This window comes from Pongo pygmaeus, chromosome 18 (assembly GCF_028885625.2).
Source record: "Pongo pygmaeus isolate AG05252 chromosome 18, NHGRI_mPonPyg2-v2.0_pri, whole genome shotgun sequence".
In the NCBI taxonomy this organism is placed as follows: domain Eukaryota; kingdom Metazoa; phylum Chordata; class Mammalia; order Primates; family Hominidae; genus Pongo; species Pongo pygmaeus.
This window is the reverse complement of record NC_072391.2, coordinates 21,689,419-21,706,690: the sequence shown is the minus strand read 5'-3', so window position 1 is coordinate 21,706,690 and position 17,272 is coordinate 21,689,419. Positions and strand designations below refer to the sequence as shown.

At 45.3% G+C, this 17,272-nt stretch overlaps 1 protein-coding gene across 3 annotated transcripts in view; it reads right to left on the bottom strand.

Annotated features, from left to right (window-relative positions):
• Positions 1-17,272, bottom strand: part of IQCK (IQ motif containing K) — a 139,750-nt gene that overhangs the window by 118,477 nt on the left and 4,001 nt on the right. For 2 of the 3 annotated variants that reach the window (XM_054454213.2, XM_054454212.2), the window contains exons 2-4: positions 8,698-8,762; positions 5,373-5,502; positions 3,762-3,859 (exon numbers count right to left, since the gene is read on the bottom strand). In XM_054454213.2, the coding sequence (XP_054310188.1) occupies positions 3,762-3,859; positions 5,373-5,502; positions 8,698-8,762 (293 nt within the window). The remainder of the gene's footprint in view (positions 1-3,761; positions 3,860-5,372; positions 5,503-8,697; positions 8,763-17,272) is intronic. The other variant, XM_063655232.1, reaches the window with a different exon arrangement.

Genomic DNA, 17,272 nt, shown 5'->3' with positions numbered 1-17,272 from the left:
AAGCAATATGAGGAAAACCTTACAACTGTGTCTTTGTTGGGGTGAGAGATGTGAAGTCCCCACCCCCAGTTCCACCTGCAAGGGCTACATGATGGCTGAATTGCATTTAAGAGAGGAGGGAAAGCTGCATGCTGGGCTTGGCCTTGCTGAGTGGGCCATGCAAGCTGAGAGCCACAGCTGAATTGTTCAGGATCCAAAAGGGGTCTGCAGAGCGAGCATGGGGAGGGGGTTCCCGGAGGGTGAGAAATGCTTCCAGAGAGGATTAATGAAGTATTGCCTGATAAGTGCCAACACAACCCTCTTCCCCACCTTCCCATGAGAGAACCCATAAAACAAACCCTCCTTGCGAGATCACTGTGGAATTGGATGGTTTTTCTGGGAACTGGGACCAAGTCCTGAATAAGGACTCTAGATGGCCAAGGAACAAGAGTGACACCACTCAGGTAACAGATGTAACTCACCCTATCTGGGAAGTACCTGTACCACTGTATCACTGAGATAAATAAGTTAACATGTATTGAGTTCTTCCTAGGTTCCAGGGACTGGCCTAAGCACTTTACATAAGCTACCTCATTTCATCAGCATAATAATCCCATAAGCAGGTGCTATGATCAGGCTCATTTTACATGGAAGGAAGTGATAATGGCTCAGAAAGATGAAATGACTTGTTCTGGGCTGTGCTGCCAGTTGGGATGGAGGTGGACTTCAAAATCAGGTAACTTTGACTCAAGTGTTGCTCTTAACTGCTACGCTATATATAAATCAAGGCCCAATTTACTAATTACTTGCATAATTAATATACGAGGTAGGGGGGCCAGACTGTGCCATTTGCCCCCCACTGTTCTCCCCCATCAACTAAACTCATGAAATAGATGCATATCGTCTTCCCTCACCCCTCCAGGGAATTTCTCCAGGGATGAGTCCAATAGAACAGCCTTCCCAGATAGAAGGAAACTGGGTTTTGGTCAAGGACATAGTAATAGTGACATTCCCTGGTGTATAATCATGTACTCACTTATTTAATATTTATCAAGGGCCAACTCTATGTTCACCATGTGCTAGGCATTGGGTAGCATTGACTAAAGATATAAAAATAAATCAGAGAATCTGTCCTCAAGGAACTTAAAATACGGGGGGGAGACAGACATGCATAAAATTAAGTATATGTGGGCTAAGAATGTCTTAATTAAGGATGTCTTAATTCGCCATAAAATGAGGAACAGATGAAATACTCTGAAATCTGAGAGTTGGGATCAATTACTTCTAGTTTGAGCCCAGCAGGGAACTGGAAGCTTGAGAGAGAAGTTATGGAGCTGAGTTTGGAAAAACAAGTAGAAGTTAAATATGCAGAGAAGAGGAGCTCAGGGATTTTTTTCTAAAAAAAGCAGAAGCAGATGCACAGAGGCTGTGAGGTGGGGGCTGGTGCAGCAAACTTCGAGTGGTTCTGCTTGGGTGGAGGGTACCATCAGGAAGGGGAGCACTGCGGGGGAGGGACAGAGGGAGGAAGGAAGGAAGGAACAAATGAACACATGAACCAGGCAGAGCCTTGAAAGCTAGGCTGAGGGCTAGTGACTTCATTATGTGGATCTATTGTTGTCGAATGGTGAACCACGGCCCAGAGGTGTATCCCAAATTCTTCCTTCCTAAGCATGCTACCCAAATTCTGATCAATGTCTCATCATCCACTTCTGTCTCAAGTAAAGACACAACTGTCATGGTGACGCCTGTCAAAGGAATGTTATGCTGAGCAGATTAAATGGCAGGCAATTAGGGGGAGGTATAATATGGAGTGATTAAGAGGCAAGTGGGGCAGGATACTGTCAAGGCATTGCTGAGGAAACATCGGGTATTTGCTAAAACATGGGAAAACCTTATTTCCTCAGTATATAGAAGTACCAGCACGGCAGTAGGCAGTTCTCAGATAGGGACACGGTGCTGAAGGGCAACTAGTTGGGTGATATCATTAACTATGGATAATTTTATAGACCCCAGGATGTGTCAAACTCATTGGGGTTTACACCGTAATTACTGCCGACTTTTTTAGTATCTTCTTTTTCTGTTTGAGACAGGGTCTTGCTCTGTTTCCAGGCTGGGGTGCAGTGGCACGATCATGGCACACTGCAGCCTCAACCTCCAGGGCTCAGTTGATCCTCCCACCTCAGCCCCATGAGCAGCTGGGACTACAGGTATGCACCACCATGCCTGGCTAATTTTTTTTTTTTTTTTTTTTTTTTGTAAATACTGGGTCTCACTTTGTTGCCCAGGCTGGTCTCGAACTCCTGGGCTCAAACAATCCTTCTGCCTTGGCCTCCCAAAGTGCTGGGATTATGGGCATGAGCCACTGTGCCCAGCCTTTAGTATCATTTTGAATCATTTAATCTGGATTTGAGTCCTAACTCTGCCATTCACCCTTGATCACGTTTCAGGCCTCTGTGTCCCTCCATTTTCTCCTCTGCAGAGTGCAGATAATAATAATAGAAGGAAGCTCACATGGCTGGGGAGAGCAACTGCAATAATGGAAGATGCAGCACTCAGCAAAATGCCTGGCACAGAGCAAGTGCCTGGTCAATAATAAATGTTGTAATTTTACTCTCTTCATCTGGATCGTCCAAAATTCTATAATTCAAAACTGTGCAGGGAACACATACACCCAAAGTATCCCGTGAACTACGGAAAAGAGGGAGCCTCTAAGGGTATCCACGTGGGGGTAGGCCAGCATCGGAACTCAGTTTGTACTGAGTTTACCAAGTTTTTGCCCAGTATCTATATTAAAAAAAAAAAAAAAAAAAAAGCCAGGAGTGGTGGTGCATACCTGTAGTCCCAGCTGCTCAGAAAGCTGAGGTGGGAGGATCAACTGAGCCCTGGGGGTTGAGGCTGCAGTGTGCCATGATTACGCCACTGCACTCCAGCCTGAAAACAGAGCAAGACTCTGTCTCAAAAAGAAAAAAGATACTAAAACTTCCCTGCAGAGAAGTTGATTCTCTGCAGTGCGATGTTAACTGTTATTTACTGAGCACTTACTGTGTTCCAAGAGTCTCTGCAAGCAGTTTACATTCATGACAGTTGGCATGGAGTAGAGAGACGCCAGGGGAACAATCAATCCAGAGCCAAGTAGGAAGTAAGCAGAGTTTTGTGGGATTTTTTTTTGAGTTGAGGGTCTTGCTATTCCCCAGGCTGGAGTGCAGTGGCGTGATCATGGATCACTGCAACCTCAAACTTCAGACCTCAAAGGGCCTTCCTACCTTAGCCTCTTGAGTAGCTGAGACTACAGGTATGCACCACCACACCTAGCTAATTAAAAAAAAAATTTTTTTTAGAGATGGGGGTCTCACTATGTTGCCCAGTGGTCTTGAGCTCCTGGCATCAAGTGATCCTCCCACCTCAGCTTCCCAAAGTGCTGGGATTATAGGCATGAGCCACCGTGCCCGGCCAAGGAGAGCTTTAATCAGTGCATGTAATAAACAGAAGCTGAAGACCCAAGAAACCTGGTGGATGCCAAACTGCACAGGAGAAGGGCAGGCAGGAGGCCAAGCAAGGCGGAAAAGCTCTCCAGAGTCCAAGTGGCCAGACAGATGGCAGCACATGTATGTGCACAACTAGATGGTGTGGCTGAAACTGGGTAAGTGACCCCAAACACAGGCTTTCCCTCCCGAAGGGGTCATCTGGAGAACAACTTGATGGTACCAAGATAATGAGCTATCATCTGATAATAATGAATGACTGAGAATCTTAAAATAAAGAAATCCTGCCAAACAACTGACCTCAAAACATTTTTCTTTCTTCGCTTGGTAAAGCAGACTAGCCATTCCGGGAAGCAGAACAGGAAAGATGAAAGTTTCCAAATATTCTTTGGGAGAACCTAAAACAAACAAACAAAAATTCCCCCTGCAAATCCCCAGTGGCTCGAGCTAATCTGGGAGAAATGTTTACTTTTGAGCCAGAAAAAGGTACTGTCCATTCAATCACATGATCTTAGATGTTATATTTTGCTCCAGACTGCAGAGCTGGGCTCTATAACTAAAATAACTTAAAATGTCCCTCTGAGCCTCTATAGCCTGGTGAAGATGTAGGAAGTATCCTACATAAGGCCAGGTCCACCAGCTTGTTATGGCCCCAAAGCAGGAATAGCAAAGGGGCCAGTGTGGCTGGAGGGACAAAAACAAGGGGAGTGTGGTAGGAAATGGGAGCAGAGAGGAATTGGGAGTGAGAGTATAATGGGTAAGGTCTTATGGTCACAGTAATAAAGGCAGTCGTTAGCCAAGGCCCAAGGCATGCAGAAGGCACAGAACAAACCAGTAGGAGAGGGTCCGGTACCAGGGAGGGCCCAAGGAACTATGACTCAGATGTGTAGTCTACACCTCTGGCTTCCACACACAAAGCAGGGAAGCATGATGATGTTTTCTTCTACTTTTTGCTTTTTTTTTTGAGACAGAGTCTCACTCTGTTGCCCAGGCTGGAGTACAGTGGCACGATCATAGCTCACTGCATCCTGGACCTCTCAGGCTCAAGCAATCTTCCCACCTTAGTCTCCCAAGTAGCTGGGACTGCAAATACCTGCCACCATGCCCAGCTAATTTTTTTTTTTCTCACTCTGTTGCCCAGGCTGGAACGTAGTGGCGCGATCTCAGCTCACTGCAACCTCCACTTCCCGAGTGCGAGCGATTCTCCTGCCTCAGCCTCCAAAGTAGCTAGGGTTACCAGTGTGCACCACCATGCCAGGCTAATTTTTTTTGTGTGTGTGTGATGGAGTCTTGCTCTGTTGTCCAGGCTGGAGTGCAGTGGCACGATCTCAGCTCACTGCAACCTCCGCCTCCCGGTTCAAGGGATTCTCCTGCCACCATGCCCAGCTAATTTTTGTCTTTTTAGTAGAGACAGGGTTTCACCATGTTGGCCAGGCTGGTCTCGAACTCCTGACCTCAAGTGATCCTCTTGCCTCAGCCTCCCAAAGTGCTGGGATTATAGGCATGAGCCACTGCATCCGGTGATAATTTTTTTTTTTTAATTTTTTGTAGAGATGTAGAGATGAGGTCTCCCTGGGCTGAAGCAATCCTCCTGCCTTGGTCCCTCAAAGTGCTGATATTACAGGCATGAGCCATCACAGCCGGCTACATTTGTTTACTGTTCTCTTTTCCTACTTTTTATTTAATGTAAAATCAAAGTATGCTTTTTGTTACTTATTATCTTTATTACATTTTTAACCTTAAAGATAAATCAGTGAAATAAAGGACATTTCTCTTAAAAATAAAACAAGAACACATTCTTTTTTATGTATGTGGTCTCCCTGAGGTCCATCTGTCTGCCTCCATACCCACCCTGTGGTTCTGCAATGCTAAAAGCCCCAAATTATAAAAGATGGCGTCTCTCTTACTCACATGTTTTTGGGTTGACTGTTTCCGATTTATCTTGAGGACAGGGTGTATGTGAGATCATGGTGAAATGGGAAACCGGAAAATAGTGCTCTGCACCGAAGCCATGAAAAAGCATTTCCTCTACTGGCGCAACCTGGAGGCAGACAGGGGAGGGGAGGCAATTCATTCAAACAGCTTAAATATTTGTATTTTCTGGTATAACCTTATGAAGGAATAAAATTCTACATCAGACTTTAAGGTTCAAGGGGGTACGTTGAGCACAGATCTTTGTCTCCCTTTCCTCCTGAGACACCTATAAACGACAAGGCAGAAACCCCTGATAGAGAAAAAGAAGGACCATCTGTGGATGAGACATTTGTAAACATATCCAAAACACCAGGGATGAAGCCTCACTCAAGAAGCAAGAAGCTCACGCCTGTAATCCCAGAACTTTGGGAGGCCGAGGTAGACGGATCACCTGAGGTCAGGAGTTCAAAGCCAGCCTGGCCAACATGGTGAAACTCCGTTTCTACTAAAAATACAAAAAAGTAGCCGGGCATGGTGGCGGGCGCCTGTGATCCCAGCTACTTGGAAGGCTGAGGCAGGATAATTGCTTGAACACAGGAGGTGGAGGCTGCAGTGAGCTGAGATCACGCCATTGCACTCCAGCCTGGGCAGCAAAAGTGAAACTCCATCTCAAAAAAATAAATAAATACATAAAAGAAGCAAGAGTGGAAGTAACAGTCACAGGAGGAAGCTGCCCCAGAGGACAGATGTCCATCCTCCCATCAGATCCCAAAGGGACTCAACACTCAAGTTGACAGGCACTGCACAGGGTGGGAACAAGAATGGAATGATATATGGCGAGGCTGGGTGGAAATCCGGCTGGGCTAACTTGGCCTGCTGCCCACACTCCCCTCAGGCTTCTTTCTGGTCCCTCAATATCATAAAGCTGTGTTCACACCAGCTGGATCTCCAGCTCCCCCTCCTCTCCAAGAACTCTTCTGTAAACCAATGAAACAGCCTGAAAAGAGTAGAACACTTAGAACCACTTAAGGCACCATAATGGTAGTGAAAGAAAAAAAAATCGGGCTGGGCGTGTTGGCTCACGCCTGTGATTCCAGCACTTTGGGAGGCCAAGGAGGGCAGATAGCTTGAGTCTAGGAGTTTGAGACCAGCCTGGGCAACATAGTGAGACCTCATCTCTACTAAAATAGAAAAATAATTAGCTGGCAGTGGTGGCATATGTCTGTAGTCCCAGTACTTTGGGAGGAAGAGGAGGGAAGATCACTTGAGCCTGGGAAGTGAACTACTGCACTCCAGCCTGATGACAGAGTAAGACCCTGTCTCAAAAAGAAAGAAAGAAAAAGTTGATTTAGAGACCCCCCCACCGCCACCCAATCCCAAAATACTGACTGTCTGCCTGTTCACCCTAAAGAAAAGTCGGCCAGTGGACAATCACCCTTCATGAGCACCCAGTCAGTGTTTTGCTATTCATAGAAGAGACCCATCCAGAAAACAAACCCACATGTACAGCAGTAGAAGAAAGCGACACCAGCCGTAATACTGTGATGGTTAATTTTGAGTGTCAACTTGACTGGAGTAAGGGATACCTAGGTAACTAGCAGAGCATTATGTCTGGATATGTCTGCAAGGGTTTTCTGGAAGAGACTGGTGTATATGTTGGTGGACTGAGTGGAGATCTATCCTCAATGTGGGCAGGCACCATTGGATTGGCTGAGGGCCTGGAAGGAACAAAAAGTTGAGGAAGGCTGAATTCTTGCTCTCTTCTGGAGCCAGGATGCCCTTCTTCTCCTGCCCTTGGACCTCAGAACTCCAGGTTCTCTGGCTTTGAGACTCCAGGGCTCTCACCCGTGGTCCCTCGGGCTCTCAGAGGCTAATTAAGTCCAGCTAGATTTCCATGTAACCCTGCCATGTATCATGAACAGAGGCCCTCAGACTGGTAGTTACACTGTTGTTTCTTCCTGGCTCTGAGGCTTTTGGATTTGGACTGAGCCACTCTACCAGCTTCCCTGGTTCTCCAGCTTGCAGACAGCCTAATGTAGGACTTCTCAGCCTCCATAATCGTGTGAGCCAATTACCCCAGTAAATCCCCTCTCATATATGTATCTCTCTATATATCCTACTGATTCTCTCTCTCTGGAGAACCCTAATATACCAGCTATATAGAAAAATCCACTCAGGACCATTGTACATTTTAAATAAACAATCAAATCTCTTTATACAGGTCAAGAAGATCATAGCACAAGAGACGAAGATCAACATATATTGTCAGAACAGCTGACCCTGGAAGAAGCACAGAGAATTCAGGGAAGAGAACTGTGATTTGTATCTGCAGAGAAATTTGAGAAAGAATTGCATCCATAAAGCAAGAACAGGATGCTAGGAGAAAAGGAACAATCACAGAACAAGAAAGTTTTTAGACACAATGTCTCTGTCAGAGGCAGCTGCAGTGATGGAAGTTACTAGAAGTTGAGAAACAGGTTTTGATTCCATCCGTGTTACTGTGCTCAAGTCCCTTCATCTCTCAGAGCCTTGCTTTTTAAAAATTTTAAACTCCATTAAGCTCCTGTCTAATTCCAAGGTAGACTTCATGAGGGCCTCTCTTCCTGGCTGCCCTGTCCTTAGCCCTCTCTCCTTAGCACAGTCTTCATCTTGTCTAACCTGGCATGCAGAGAAACTTGGTCTATCTGCAACTGTCCCTCACATGGACATGGTGTTAGATCCACTGCAAAGGCTCTTCTCATCCAGGATCTCATGTGAGCCCCACAGAAACCTTGTGAGTTAGTCAAGGATTATCTGTCCCATTTAATAAATGCAGAAACCTGGCTGGGAGCAGTGGCTCACGTCTGTAATCCTAAAACTTTGGGAGACCGAGGCAGGCAGATCACTTGAAGTCAGGCAGCAGATGACTTGAAGTCACCAGCCTGGACAAGATGGTGAAACCCCATCTTGACAAAAAATTCCAAGCACGGTGGCGGGTGCCTGTAGTCCCAGCTACTAAGGTTGCAGTGAGCTGAGATTGTGCCACTGCACTCCAACCTGGGCGACAGGGCAAGAGCCTGTCTCAAAAAATAAATTAGATAGATAGATAGATAGATAGATAGATAGATAGACGCCAAAACTAAGGCTCAAAGAGGTTATGTGATGCCCTCTAAGTCACACTGTTAGTATTAGGGCTGGGATTGGCCCCAAGTTTCTGGTTCTCGCTCCAGTGCTTCCCTTTCCCACCTCCTGAACTCAATGACACTGTGTGACATTCACAGGCCATCAGTGCTATTCTCATTTAAGAGCTTCTTGCTTAGGTTGAGGCCTGGGTAATACTTACAGTAATCACAGGCTCCTGTTTGACTTTATATCCTTCTGGAAAGGGAGGCTGCTCAGCTTCATACTCTAAAGGGAAGGGGAAAAAAAATCCTCAATTCCATACTTCACTGCAGTTTCTGGTGTAATTTCCTTTTCTCTGAATAAAACATTCTTAAATTTTATTTTGGCTGGTGTTGTACAGAAATGAAAAAACAACTGGCCATGACAAGTTAACATTTAATGTAATTTAAAGTTAACATTTAATGGTATTTAAAATCAACAAGAGGCCGGGTGCGGTGGCTCACACCTGTAATCCCAGCACTTTGAGAGGCCGAGGCAGGAGGATCACCTGAGGTCAGGAGTTCCAGACCAGCCTGGCCAACCTGGTGAAACCCCATCTCTACTAAAAATACAAAAATTAGCTGGGCATGGTGGCTGGTGCCTGTAATCCCAGCTACTTGGGAGGCTGATGCAGGAGAATTGGTTGAACCCAGCGAGCCAAGATCCTGCCACTGTACTCCAGCCAGCCTGAAAGACAAGAGCGAGACTCTATCTAAAAATATATATATATATATAATTAATAAAATAAAATAAAATAAAAAAATAAAGTCGGTAAGAGATGGTTGGTCTCTTACATGAAGGAGTCGAGGCTTTATATAAGAGTCTGAGACTCTTTTTCTTAGAGGACACAACTTCAAATTTTGCCAACATGATGGAAACTATAAGGAATTAAGGGAGGAAGAGAACATGGAGGTTGGTTAAGGGAAGACACGAAGAGCACATGCAGAGGAGAGGCTAACAAAAACAACAGTCCACGGCCAGGCGCGGTGGCTCACGCCTGTAATCCCAGCATTTTGGGAGGCCGAGGAGGGTGGATCACTAGGTCAAGAGTTCGAGATCAGCCTAATCAACATGGTGAAACCCCATCTCTACTAAAAATACAAAAATTAGCCAGGTGCGGTGGCTCACACCTGTAATCCCAGCACTTTGGGAGGCTAAGGCGGGTGAATCACCTGAGGTCAGGAGTTCGAGACCAGTCTGACCAACACAATGAAACCGGGTCTCTACTAAAAATACAAAAATTAGCTGGGCATGGTGGTGTGTGCCTGTAATCCCAGCTACCTGGGAGGCTGAGGCAGGAGAATTGCTTGAACCTGGGAGGTGGCAGTGAGCTGAGCTTGCACCACTGCACTCCAGCCTGGACAACAGGGTGAGACTCTGTCTCAAAAAAAAAAAAAATTAGCCAGGTGTGGTGCTGGGCACCTGTACTCCCAGCTACTCAGGAGGCTGAGAAAGGAGAATCACTTGAACCCTGGAGGCAGAGGTTTCAGTGAGCCACAGAGCGAGACTCTGTCAAAAAAAAAAAAAAAAAGAACAGTCCACAGAAGTTCTACAGGGTTGCAACAACTAAGACTGACGGAGGAACAGAAAATGCTCATGGCCAGTATTAGTTACATCCCTAAAGCAAAGACTGATAAAAATATTTCTGGAAAGGTCAATGTTGTCAAGGCAATTGCACAGTCACTTACAGTCATGAGGAAAAATTAATTTGTGGGCAAGACAGTACTGAGGGCATACAGTCGTATGGACACAAGTTTTATTTCATTACCTAGTTACTTATTAGATAGTACAACATTTCCTCCACTTCTCAACTTTTTTTTTTTTTTTTAACTCCTAAGTATCAGGCTGGGGACAAGAATGTCAGGTTGCAAGTTAAAAGCAATTTATTTCTCAATACCCATTGTATTCATTTTCTATTGTTGTGTAACAAATTAGCACAAACCATTGACATAAAGGAACACAAATTTATTATCTCACAATTCCCTTGAGTCAGGAGTCCAAGAATGGATCAGGGTTTTATCAGGCTGAATTCAAGGTATCAGCCAAAGCTGTGATCTTCTCTGAGGGTTGGGATACTTTTCCAAGCTCATTGGTTGTTGATAGAATTTGGGTTTTGATAGAATTTTAGTTTCTTGGCCGGGCACAGTGGCTCAGACCTGTAATCCCAGCACTTTGGCAGGCCAAGGTGGGTGGATCACTTGAGGTCAGCAATTTGAGACCAGAATGGTCAACATGGTGAAACCCCATCTCTACTAAAAATACAAAAATTAGCTGGATGTGGTGGCAGGCACCTGTAATCCCAGCTACTTGAGAGGCTGAGGCACAAGAATCACTTGAACCCGGGAGATGGAGGTTTCAGTGCGCCAAGATCTCACCATTGCACGCCAGCCTGGGTGACAGAGTGAGACTCCGTCTCAAAAATATAAAAAAGAATTTTAGTTTCTTGTGGTTGAGGTCTGAGGTCCTTGCTATCTTGTGGTTGTCAGCTGGGGACCCTCTCAGCTCTTAGAAGGCAGTCTCAGGATCTTGCCATGGGTAATGCACAACTTGGTTGCTGCTACTTCAAGGGCAGCAGGAGAATCTCTTCTGCTTGAATCTGAGTTCTGACTTCTTCTAAGGGCTCACCTGATTAGGACAGGCCCACCTACAATAATCTTCCTAATTTAAAATCAGCTGGTTAAAAGCTTTAAACATATCTGGAAAATCTTCTGACAGCCACACACCTACATTAGCATTTGATTGAATAAGTGAGGTGTATTCACGAGGTGGCAAGAATCTTGGGGGCTGTCTTAGAATTCTGCCTACCATACCAGCCCAAGCTCTACCATTTTTTTTCCTCTCCGGCAAGCATGTAAATTCACCCTTCTTCCCCAGCTGCCTTGGGAACCATTGATATAGTGTGAAATTGATTATTTAGGTTTAAAATGTATACATTTATACTTCTGTCTGATGACAAAAGCAAGACATACTTATTGAAAGAAAATTTCAAATAACACAGGGATGTCTTATGTAGAGTGTAAAAGTCACACTAGTCCTATTGCAACCCTAAAACCATTGTTAGATATGACATAGATCCAATCAAATCTTTTTGGCGGGGGGGGGGGGGGGGGGGGTGGCGGGGCGACAAAGTCTCGCTCTGTCGCCCAGGCTGGAGTGCAGTGCAGTGGCACGATATTGGCTCACTGCAACCTCCGTCTGCCTCCTGGGTTCAAGAAATTCTCCTGCCTCAGCCTCCCGAGTAGCTGGGACTACAGGCACATGCTGTCATGCCGGACAAATTTTTTGTATTTTAGTAGAGATAGGGTTTCACCGTGTTGCTCAGGCTGGTCTCGAATTCCTGAGCTCAGGCAATCTGCCCGCCTTGGCCTCCCAGTGGTAGGATTCCAATGTATTTACTAATATATGTATATAATACACCATACATTTGTTTATTTTCAATTTCCCAGGCTAGGTCAAAGTGCCCATGCATAGAACCACATAACACTGTGTCCTTTTTCTTCATAACTCATGTTAGTTTTTGCCTTATTTGAAATTTATAAAAATTAGTGACTATCTTTTCTTTTCTTTCTTTTTTTTTTTTTGAGACCGAGTCTTGCTCCGTCGCCCAGGCTGGAGTGCAGTGGTATGATCTCGGCTTACTACGACTTCTGACTCCTAGCTTCAAGCAATTCTCTTGCCTCAGCCTCCCAAGTAGCTGGGATTACAGGCACCCACCATCATGCCCGGCTAATTTTTGTATTTTTATAGAGGCGGGGTTTCATCATGTTGGCCAGGCTGGTCTCGAATTCCTGATCTCAAGTGATCTGCCCACCTTGGCCTCCCAAAGTGCTGGAATTACAGGCTTCAGCCACCACGCCTGGCATTAATGACTATCTTTTCTAATAGGCTATGTTTTGTGAGGGAAGTGCCTGGATCTGTTGTCTCACCATTATTTCCCCACAGAATACTGGCTGAATGAATGAATGAATGGATGAACAGAACCAACCATATCGTAAGTTACTTTTGACGCCTTATTCATTCATTTATATCTATTGTAAGCCCATTACCTGCTATGAACCATTCTGTGTGTTAAATATGAGACTCCTTTCAATGTTGCTACATACATGACGTGCCACATTTATTTAACCAGTGTACTCTTAATGGGCATTTGGGTTGTTTCCATTATTTTATTATTATAAACAATGTTTCAGTGAACATCTTTATACAAATATCATTAATCCACAGAGAGGTATTTTGGTAGGATCCTTAGATGTGGAATTTTTTCTGTCAAAGGAAAAAATAATTTAAAATTTGGGCCAAATTGCCAAACTTTTCTCCAAAAAGTTTAGTCACTTGTACTCCCAATAGTGACACTGCCTGTTTCTCTAGAGTATAATCAATCTTATACATTAAAAGTTTTTTGACACATGTAAAAGAAAAAAAATGGTATTTTACTTTTATTTGCATTTCTTTATTACTTGCTATCATATTTTTTCCAGTGAAATCTCTCAGGAGTTCAGGACTGGGCACGGTGGCTCGCGCCTGTGATCCCAGCACTTTGGGAGGCAGAGGCGGGCGGATCATGAAGTCAGGAGATCGAGACCATCGTGGCTAACACGATGAAACCCCGTCTCTACTAAAAATACAAAACTTAGCCGGGCGTGGTGGCGGGCGCCTGTAGTCCCAGCTACTGGGGAGGCTGAGGCAGGAGAATGGCGTGAACCCGGGAGGTGGAGCTTGCAGTGAGCAGAGATTGTGCCACTGCACTCCAGCCTGGACGACAGAGCGAGACTCCGTCTCAAAAAAAAAAAAAAAAAAAAAAAAAAAAAAGAAATCTCTCAGGAGTTCACTCAAATTTGATGGAAAAAACACAAATTTCTTCATCATATGATCACAAAAGACACACAGTTGAAATGATTATGTAGAAGTATGAAGTATGGGAAAATACTTTAGCTTCAAGACAATCTGATGTGTTACTTAACACCTCTGTAATGTTTAAGAGAATCTAACATATTTGAGAATGTCAGTTTTCCCTGTGGTTTCAATCTGAAATATGATTACAGACTGATGCTTTTACATTGAAAGGCATAAAAGAATTTAAGTTTGTAGAGTACTGGACTCTTTAAAACAACTTGATTTACCATAGCTTAATTAATTCCATTTCCAAGAATTGTTTTGGTGCTTAGAAAAGTGTGCTTATCTGCTCTGCTCTGCATTAGAAATACTTAAGAAAATCAGGGGCCCAGGCATGGATTACAGGCTCACACCTGGAATCCTAACATTTTGGGAAGCCAAGGTGGGCAGATTGCTGGAGCCGAGGAGTTCAAGACCAGCCTGGGCAACACAGCGAAACCCTGTCTCTACAACAAATATAAAAATTAGCTGGGTGTGGTGGTGCACACCTGTAATCCCAGCTACTTGGGAGGCTTAGGTGGGAGGATCACCTGAGCCTGGGAGGTTGAGGCTGTAGTAAGCACGATCACGCCACTGCACTCCAGCCTGGGCGACAGCCTGTCTTAAAAAAGTAAAAATTAAAAAAAAATTTTTTTTAATCAGGTATATTAAATGTATAAATGTTTACAATCCTTCAATTACCAAAGGTTATAAATGGCATTAATTGATTAGGGGAATTTAATGTTATATGCATATTAAATGAACATTATGAACAAGTGAAAGTTGTTGTTCGTTTTATGTAACAAAGGCAACATTTTAGGAGAGGCAGAGCAGAAGGAGCCCAGAAATTTGTTGGCAGAGTGGAGCCCCTGTGCCACAAGTGAACCCTCTCCCTTCAACTTCTGGGATGTGAGAATAATTAAACGTCTTTGTTTAGGCCATTATGAGTTGGGCTTTCTGCTATTTGCAGCTGAACATGTTCCTGACAGAAACAATTAAAATGTAGCATTGACTGGTGGCCGGGCGCGGTGGATCACGCCTGTAATCCCAGCACTTTGGGAGGCTGAGGCGGGCAGCTCACAAGGTCAGGAGATCGAGACCATCCCGGCTAACACGGTGAAACCCCATCTCTACTAAAAATACAAAAACAAAATTAGCCAGGCATGGTGGCCGGCACCTGTAGTCCCAGCTACTCAGGAGGCTGAGGCAGGAGAATGGCGTGAACCTGGGAGGCGGAGCTTGCAGTGAGCCAAGATCGCACCACTGCACTCCAGCCTGGGTGACAGAGCCAGACTCTGACTCAAAAACAAAAAACAAAAACCAAAAAACAAAAAAAAAAACCCAACAACAACAATGTAGCATTGACCCACAGTAGCTTATTGGAAGGGGATGGAACAGGAAGGTGACACTGGCAGTGAATCAGATGAACATTTGACAGGCATATACTATAGTGGGAGGTTGTACCGGGTTGCTGGAGAGCCAGATGAACGGGGCAGAGGAGCTTATGTTCCAGAGAGGGGATGAATGATAAACCAGGGGTTATGATAAGTGAAAGTATTGCTATAGAGGGCTTCAACCACAGCCTAGAGAAGGGGAAAGAAGGGACTTTGAAACTGGCCTGAGGAATTACAGAAGGCTTTCCGGAAGAGGGGCCACATGGACTGAGTCTAGAGAGGTAAATGAGAAGTCAGGGATGTTCCAGGAAGAGACAAAGCTTGTGGAAAGGCATGGAGAGGAATAGTATGGTGCACTGGAGGAATAGTTTTGTGTGACTCCGAGTACACAACACAACAGTGGTACCGAAGTGCTTGTTTAAAATGCAGAACTCAAAGACTCACCCTCAAGGAGTCTGGCCCATCAGGCCAGGAAGGGGAGCCAAGGAAGCTGCATTTTTTTTTTTTTTTTTGAAACAGAGTCTCACTCTGTCGCCCAGGCTGGAGTGCAATGGCATCATCTCGGCTCAGTGCAACCTCCTCCTCCCAGTTCAAGCGATTCTCCTGCCTCAGCCTCCTGAGTAGCTGGGACTACAGGTGCACACTGCCACACCTGGCTAACTTTTTTTATTTTTTTATTTTTTTAATTAATTTTTTTTTGAGACGGAGTCTTGCTCTTTTGCCCAGGGTGGAGTGCAGTGGCGCTATCTGGGCTCACTGCAAGATCTGCCTCCTGGGTTCACGCCATTCTCCTGCCTCAGCCTCCCAAGTAGCTGGGACTACAGGCGCCCGCCACCGCGTCTGGCTAATTTTTTGCATTTTTAGTAGAGACGGGGTTTCACTGTGTTAGCCAGGATGGTCTCAATCTCCTGACCTGGTGATCTGCCCGCCTCTGCCTCCCAAAGTGCTGGGATTACAGGTGTGAGCCACCGCGCCCGGCGAATTTTATTTTTTATTTTAGTAGAGACGGGGTTTCACCATGTTGGCCAGGCTGGTCTCAAACTCCTGAGCTCAGGCAATCCAGCCCCTTCGGTCTCCTAATGTGCTAAAATTACAGGCTTGAGCCACCATGCCCGGCCAGGAAGCTGCATTTTAACATGTATCCAGGAGATTTTGATGTAGGTGCTCCCAGTCTGTGCTTTAAAACCATGCTGGTGTCTTCTTCAAGGGTTTGAACTTGAGAGTCAAAACAGACTTGAGTTTGAAGCCGACCCTGCCACTTACTTTGGGCAAGTTTCCTAACCTTTCTAAGCCTCAATTTCCTCATCTGTTGCTGTGAGGCTTAAATGAGAAGTAATGCACCTAGCACAATGCCTGGCACATAAATAGCAGCTCAATAAATGGTTGCCATTAGGATGATTTGGGTGAATGGTATGTTATGAACTAAGAAAAGTAAACAGAGACGGGACTAAACAGAGATGGGACGTTAAGAAGCTTAAGGGTTAAGCTAAGGAGTTTATCATGTAAGCTATGAAAATCATTGTAAGTCACAGCATGATGCGATTAGATTTGAATTTTAGAGAGATTCCTACGACAGCCAGTGGGATATGGTCTGGAAGAAGGTCTGCCTCAATTAACAAGCCACAGCAGCAATCTAAGCAGGGGGTGGTAAGGGCCTGATCTAAGGCAGCAGACATGAAGACTGGTGGGGGTGTGGAGTGGGGGCAGGGTGGGGATGGTGGGAGATATTAAACAGGTAGAATCTATAAGGACTGGCAAATGAGAGTGTGGGGCCGTGGAAAGTGAAAGGGAAGCAGGCCGGATGCGGTAGCTCATGCCTGTAATCCCAGCACTTTGGGAGGCTGAGGCGGGTGGATCACCTGAGGTCAGGAGTTCGACACCAGCCTGGCCAACATGGTGAAACCCCCACCTAAAAATACAAAAATTAGCTGGGCGTGGTGGCAAGTGCCTGTAATCCCAGCTACTCCGGAGGCTGAGGTGGGGGAATTGCTTGAACCCGGGAGGTGGAAGTTGCAGTGAGCAGAAATCGCACCTCTGTACTCCAGCCTGGGCAACAGAGCGAGACTCTGTCTCAAGGAAAAAAAAAAAAAAAAGTTGGACTGGGCAGCTGAGTGAACGATGGTAACGTTCGTGGAGATGGAGATAAGTTGTTGGCGTCTAAAACAGTGCCTGCAGTTATGCCTGGCCCAGCATTGAAAACAGTTCCCAGCCCCGGTAGATACAAGTTGGCTCTATGCTTAAGAACAATTTCTTCAGAGAAATGAGGAAGAAGCTGGTCTGCCCTTAGTTGATAAGGGAATGGGAATGAAAGACTGATAGGAGTCGGAAGAGGATACAGGGTCAAGATGGAGGTTTCTTCCTGAGATGACAGGCCAGGGGTGTTTGGAGGAAAAAGCTAGTAGAGAAGTTAAAGGCGTAGTAAAGGAGGTGAGTGATAAAGCAGGATCCTGGAATAGCAAGGGGATGGTAAGCAGAGATGGAGAGCTGAGC